Source organism: Gregarina niphandrodes (assembly GCF_000223845.1).
Source record: "Gregarina niphandrodes unplaced genomic scaffold scaffold00003, whole genome shotgun sequence".
Taxonomy (NCBI): domain Eukaryota; phylum Apicomplexa; class Conoidasida; order Eugregarinorida; family Gregarinidae; genus Gregarina; species Gregarina niphandrodes.
In genome coordinates, this window is record NW_011646045.1 from 239207 (window position 1) to 246135 (window position 6929).

A 6929-nucleotide genomic window follows, 5' to 3' on the forward strand; every position below is an offset into this window, starting at 1 on the left:
TCATCAACTTCTTGGGTCTATTAGCCGTTCCTTTGACACCGGACTTCTTGGTAGCGACCGAGGTCTTCGCAACAGACGCTTGACGACCGCCCCTGCCGGACGCGATAAGCTGGTCAACTTGAAGCAATCTTTTCCAGATGTGCTTCTTCACACATTCCGAAGCATTGCCATCATTTATACCCTCGTCAATACAGTGGTCACGACGATCATCAAAATACGCGTTAAGCTCATCTAAAACAACGCTACATCACCGTACGATGCGCCTACTGTCAAACGTCGGCTGGTAGCCCTTGAGTCTCTGAACCTCATCAATAGAACAAATGGGGAGTGGGTAGGCAACGATGGCGGAGACGAGTTTGGCGGCTGATCGTACCTTCCCTGCTGACCTCGAATTGAGATGCAAACAGAGAGCCAGATTCGCCGGGTGGGCGCCTTCCATCGCCGGATGGGCGCCTTCCGTCGCCGGATGGGCGGCTTCCATCGCCCGGTTTTATTCACTCTGCAGACTTGCCGAAGTAGCCCGGTTACACGCTGGGGGTGTGGCCAGGACGCAGCTGCGTCAAAAGCAAAAGGGTTATGAGGGGCGTGATACCTTGAGGGGTATGATACCGGAAAGAAGGCACATTGGGCGAGTTCTTTCGTTCAAAAAGAGACAATAATTTAATGGCTATGGAAATGCTTGTGCCATCAGTGCTTGTGCCGCCGTTGGTGAGTGCTTGTGTTGTCGAAATGCAAACGGTTCTTCACGGTCTGGGACTGGGAAGGTGTCCTACGAAAATTTTTCGTTTCTTGTTGTCTGCAGCTTGGCTCGACGAGTCTTCTTCCGGTCTCTTTTTCTGCCGCACCAAAGTAAAGTCGGGTCGTGTGAAATCGGCGGTTTGAGTGCAGGCGAATCCCGAAGTTCCGGCGCCAAGTTCTGGGAGCAGTCCGAAGAAGTCGAGCCCCTCGTGCCGTGTGGTGAGCACCCCGTTGTTCGAGGGGACGAGCCCGTAGTATCGACAGAAGTTGTAAACTTTGTGTACGTCCTCGAGGGCCCCAAGCCAGCAGCTGAGGAAGCAGGGGTCGGAAAGAGGCAAGTCAGTGGGAGCATTCAGGCTTCTCTTTGTAGACTCTACCAGCTTGTGGAGTGGCTGCTCACCCAGTGTCCTGTAAATGAACGCCGACATATTAGCAGTTAGCAAACTTACAGCATTCCAGTTGATGTTAGCTCTGTCTACCGTCTTTATCCATTCACGAAGCTGCGACACAAGCACGATTGACTTTCGCGCTTTCTCGGACATCGGCAGTCTCTGAAATACGGGGGCCAGGCCCCCACACAGTCTGTCCGTACAGACCAGTCCACTGTGGTACGTCAGTCCTAGATCCAGCACCAACTGTTGAAGTGAACCAGGAGGTGCAAATCGTTGAAGAAGCGTGGCAAGGTACCATACGTCAGACACGCCTGAAGGTCGACCAGTGTCTGACTCTCTTGCCTTCAGCAAAGCTTTCATTTGGGGCCGATCCAACGCGTCATACAAGACACCCGCCAGGAAACCCCATCGCCACGCAATGCCTTCGTCTCTCGCGCTCGGCCCCTGGGAAGAAGATTCCTCGGAAAAGGGCCCTACAGGACGAAAAACACTATGGTCTGCTTCTCCCATCCGTTCTGCGATCCGTTCTGCGATCCGTTCTGCGATTCGCACCGGGTTCAAGATCTGCTGTATACTCCACATAGCTGCTATCGCACCTTCCATACTCACCCTCGGTCGCGGGGGATCCTCGTTCAGTGCGTCCTGAATCATTTCAGCAAGAAGGCTCTCACTGGTTTCATTACTATCAACAAGCACATTGTCGTCGTGCACACTGTTGTCAATAGGCACGTAGAATACGTGACCACAACACCCAGGCTTAGACGGCACTCCGAGAGTTGTTGCTAGTCCACATCTGTCATCTGCGTTTCGCGAGTTGCACGCAGCGTAAAACACACGATCGCTGCTTCTGATGTCCTCTAGGACCTTCACCCGCCCGCGCTCTTGCAACTGTGTATCAGCTTGTCGACCGTCTTCAATGTTGTTTGGCAGGTTGGTCGACAGGTTGTTTGGCGGGTCTTCGTCGGGGACGTAAAAGACACGTTGATAAGAGGAGAAATCGATGGCGAAGCCTAGGCTGCTGAGCCATTGTGCGTCGCCTTCATTGTCGGAATTGGCCTCCATTACACACGCCAGAAACCATTGGTCGTTTATCCCTTCGGGTCGCGCGATGTCGACGAGGCAAGTCAGGAATTTGGAGAGAACTTCCGGACTCAACTGACGCACCAACAATCCGGCTAGGTCGTCCCACACTTTTTCACAGGACCCGAAGTCCGGCTGCCTCCTAACACCCCCGCCTAACGCACTTAGTAAGTGTATGAGTCCGCGACGTACGTTTGCTTCCCGGGACCTGTCAACCGCACTGAAACTCCCAGTGGAGGCACCTAATCCCAACCAATGCTCCGACCCACCGGATCCAAAGCCCATAAGTAGAGATGCCAACCACTGGCGATCGCCACTACCATCGCACACGTTCGACCTCATCACCCTCGATTGGCCCTGCCGGTTGGAAAATTTTAATAATCATAGACAACGCAGAGCAACATCAATCAACACATTCCTCTTTGAGAAAGGAGAATAAGAGACAAAGAGGGTTTTGAAGTAACCAGAAACGAGAAACCATGCCCTTATTAACCAGAAATATATTAAATGGTGGACGACCTTTGGGTATCTAGAATAGTTATTTTGCACAATCTAGGGGGGTACTGACGAGCAATGCGCGTCCGGAAAGGAGGGCTTGCACTTGGAGGAGGGAGCGCATCCTTTTGGGTATCTTTCGACCATTGTGTTCGGTACGACAGCAGAAGGTACATAGGACTCCCCGCTTAAATGGGAGAATGCGCTTCGCAGGGCCTGACCGAATTTCCACACTGGTGTGTGCTCGCAGCTAATAGGATGCTGCATCGAATTCCATCAATTCCAGGCTGTGGTCGCCAATTGTTTGTTTGCCCACACAGATGCAAGCCGTCTGGATGAGTTTGTTACCGGCACCACACTCGAGGCGCTGCTCTGCCGAACTCATTCGCGCAAGACGGCTCGCGTATCGCAGTCGAGGTCGCTTTTGGGTTTGCTCTCGCTCCACCGAAGGTTCGTGCCACGGTACTCGAGGACACTCGAGGACTTTCGGGGTGTATACTGGAGCCGTTGTCTCATCCCTGACTCGGCGCCTTCTATCATTGGCGTCCGGTGTGCCGCCGCGGAGCAACTCCCTCATAGTTATGACCTCGACATCTATGCGAGCAACGCCGGCGTAGACCTCACCAGACATCGGGAATGCTCCCCTCATCGTGTCGATGTGCAGGTCACGAGAATGGTGTGCGTGTACATCGGTGCCAAGTCCGAAACGAGGAATTGGTTTGTGCAGCCGTAGTAGCTGGCTATGTACAACATGTATCTGAGGAGGCGATCAAGTTCACTATGAAAGCCAAGCATGGGGTCATTGCCACCGAACTTTCTCCACCAAGCTAGCACAGAGTACTTATAGAAGTCGCTGTCTCGGTCTGTTTGTGCGCGCACTGGTTCCTGCACGTTCGGATCGGCCACCGTTGCCAGGGCGGCGCGATACCGCGCAGTTAAGTCCACCTGATACCCGACATTTCTCCTAGGCACTATGTTTAGAGACACGGGTGTCTGTGGTAGCAGCTGATCCCGGCCGTACGCGGTGTACATAAGTTGTTCCGCGAGCGGACCCAAATTGACGTCCATTTCTCACCTGCTTAGGAGGTGTATCGCCGCGAAATCATCTATGGACACTGTGGCAACTGAGTCACCGTAGAGTGCAATGCTGTTGTCAGCATACGGGGAAGGCCCCACTAAGCTACGCCCTGAAACAGTGACTCCGTGGGCTCGGAACAGCCAAGTGAGGAACAAGGGGTCATGTGATATGTTGTACGCCTATGGTACAGTATAGAACAGGTCAGTCATTTCGGCAGGAGCCACTCTCGGTCGTCTCGCAGGGTCAGCCCTAGCCACCAGATCTACTTCATCGACCTCATCGCCACCTACTTCAGCGCTATACGCATCCCACTGGTGCTAGCTCAGGGGTTCCCATCCGATAGTGTGCCAGAAAGGGGGTGTAATAGGCGACATCTCGTCCTTGACCCGTGCATGTGTCACGATACCACGTTGCTGGTTCTGGACCGTGACACCAAAGCAGCTCAGCCAGTGCCTGTGTCGTCCAAAGAGAAGTGTATTAAGCGGTGATTCTAAATCGCATCAAATCCGATGTTATGGCCCGATATCTATCAGCGTCCAGTCCGCATGCCGCTGACTACCAAACTACAGTAGACAGGCAGCGGGTTGTGCGCAGACCTGAGCACAAATTGGGTCCGGACGGATTCGTTATGACCATTAGCGAACCCTTGACGAACCTAGGTTCATGTGAGCCTTTTTTCGAAATATGTTAAGACGCAACCGCTTGCCTGGCCACCATTGTTTATCTGGCCGTGGTTGGCCATGATTAGGATTTCGACCATACTACCTGTTCAAGTACGAAAAAGGTTGCAGCACACACGTTTGCAACAACATTCCACGGCGGCACGCGATCGTTTATGACTCGTCCGAGCCCCGTGTATCCGAACACAGGCCATCCGAAACCATCTTCCGCCTTTTGCCGTACACACTGTGGTCATTCTTTCGTGCCGGCAAGAGCAAGCCCAGCGGGTCGTGGGAAACCACGGAAGGGGGCGGACTCGCAATCTCTCCCAAAACTAAGGCGTGGAGTGCCAGGGCGTGTTGGATCGCGGAGTTCCACGCAGCTTGATGTGAAACGGGCGTCAGAGTCACGGTGGCGGGCGGCAAGTCGGATGGGTCTGGTAGCCACACCTTCTGGGGAGCCATGGGAGGTAGAGCCACGGCAGGTGGAGCCACGGGAGGTAGAGCCACGGGAGGGGGAGCCACGGCAGATCTGGCGACGGGAGGTGGAGCCACGGCAGATCTGGCGACGGGAGGTGGAGCGACAACCACGGGAGGTTTAGCCACGGGAGGTTTAGCCACGGTGGCCGCTTCATCAGTCACGGGTAGAAGGCGGCTGAGGCGTCCGAAAAAGTCGTCTCCTTCGGTAAGAACATGCACTCGCAAGGTTTTGTGATATTTGTGGTAGGGGAATTTGAGGCCTTTGCAAAAGTGCTTGATTGTTTTGGGCCGATAGATGGCAAGGACTCGTAGTAAGCAAGAGAGTACAGCAGGGTCGGAGAGGAATTTCCTGCAGGGAAAAAGCCGGCGGGCGGCTTGAGCTAGGTAGCGGAAGCGTTGTTCTCCGAATGCGCGGTACAAGAAGGCGGAGAGTTCGATGCCGAGTTTATCTGTCCATTGCAGCTGGCGTTCCTGTACGGCTTTGTATACGGCCGGTTTATGGGTCCTGGTTTGTTTGGCCCACAGGAAGAGGTGAAAGAGTTGTGAAACCGCACCCACTAGAGTTATGGCCGAGTCTTCCATGGGGGGTAGTCCCGTGAAGCGGCGGCCTACATTTTCCTCGTAAAGGCGCACGCTGCTGCAGACCCCGGCGTCAATCCGAACATGCAGCCTTCTCATCCAGGCGGCAGCGGAAGAATGACGCAGGAAAGTTTGTAGAAGCTTCGCCAAGAACCATGGGTTAGTTATTCCGGCGGGCCGACCAATGCGCTCCTCAACCCAATTCAACAGCTTTAAAATCCTGTCCCGATCCAGTCGTTCATACAACAACCCCGCCACTCGGGCCCACCGCCAGAGGCAGTGATCCGAGTTGATGCTAACACACTTTGCACGCCCCGGCGCCCTGTCTGGATTAAGCCGGGACCTCACTCTCGCCTTCAACATGGTTTCCAGACGGTCCATACACTCCCGATGCTGCGTGTCTCTGATAGGCAACACATCTGTTGGTTCCCGGTCTGCGCCATCCGGCCACAGGAAGCAGGAATGCATTATGACACCGAGCGTTTCTTCGTCTTCACCAAACCCTTGGTCGGCACTCCCTTCAACGATGCGCCCCGCCTCCGGCATCCCGTTCGCAACCCGGGTTTGATCCGCTTCTAACGAACGCATGTCCAAGTCCACGACCTGCGCTGCTTCGCTACCGTAACCACTCAACATAAGCATGCGAGTTGACCTCGAGAGTCCTTCACTTCCGCTTGCATTGGCCTTCATAGCGCGGCCAATTATTTTGCTGATCACACAGCAAAATTCCGCAAGTGTTTGTTTGCACACACTATGCCATTCCCCTTCGAGAACATATCCCCTTATCACGATTAGGCAACAGCGCTAGCTCTCTACCTCTGTGTAGGCCAATAATATGCACCCCTTCCTCCAGAACCAGCAAAATTTAGCCATCTTGCCTTCGAGAGTATTTTTTGAAGTTTGAGTGGCGAAGTAGCAACCTCCCAAATCCTTTACATTTCGTAAACCGATAGTAACCGGCCTCCTAACGGGCGGGCCTCACGAGAATGTGATCACACACACACAGCTGAACACAACATTCTACAGCCGCCTGGTTTCTTATCAGGATGGAGTCTGCTACCATCTGTGTCCAACGAACGCCTTTGTCCGGTCATTCGCCTACGTTCCTGGCCGACTCTGTGGGAGACACGAATCGGCCGTGTAACAAGCATCCAATATGAGAACCACATATCGAGTGTGATAACAAAAAGTGAGAAGGGACGGATCAGAGAACCGGCAAACTCGGACCCAGAGTGTCCAAAGCTCATGCCGCTCATAGTGGCCTCGAGAGGCGCTCATAGTGGCCTCGAGAGGCGGTCATAGTGGCCTCGAGAGGCGGTCATATCGGCGTTGAACCCATCTTCCTCCTCTTACCATGTGTGCTCTCGTCATTTTTTGTTGATGCCTGTCTGCGTAAGTGTAGAGGCTTCTCGGAAACTGGGTCTGCCA

At 53.9% G+C, this 6929-nt stretch overlaps 3 protein-coding genes across 3 annotated transcripts; all 3 read right to left on the minus strand.

Annotated features, from left to right (window-relative positions):
• Window positions 1-743: 743 nt before the first annotated feature.
• GNI_021370 (hypothetical protein) lies at window positions 744-2495 on the minus strand (the record flags this gene model as incomplete). Its single annotated transcript, XM_011135991.1, has 1 exon — window positions 744-2495. The coding sequence occupies one exon, from the start codon at window positions 2493-2495 to the stop codon at window positions 744-746; it is 1752 nt and encodes a 583-aa protein (XP_011134293.1).
• A 460-nt stretch (window positions 2496-2955) lies between these two features.
• Window positions 2956-3773, minus strand: GNI_021380 (hypothetical protein; the record flags this gene model as incomplete). The annotated part of the gene is made up of 2 exons (XM_011135992.1): window positions 2956-3324; window positions 3375-3773. 2 exons carry the CDS (start codon window positions 3771-3773, stop codon window positions 2956-2958), a joined length of 768 nt encoding a protein of 255 aa, XP_011134294.1.
• An 843-nt stretch (window positions 3774-4616) lies between these two features.
• Window positions 4617-6191, minus strand: GNI_021390 (hypothetical protein; the record flags this gene model as incomplete). Its single annotated transcript, XM_011135993.1, has 1 exon — window positions 4617-6191. The coding sequence occupies one exon, from the start codon at window positions 6189-6191 to the stop codon at window positions 4617-4619; it is 1575 nt and encodes a 524-aa protein (XP_011134295.1).
• Window positions 6192-6929: the final 738 nt, after the last annotated feature.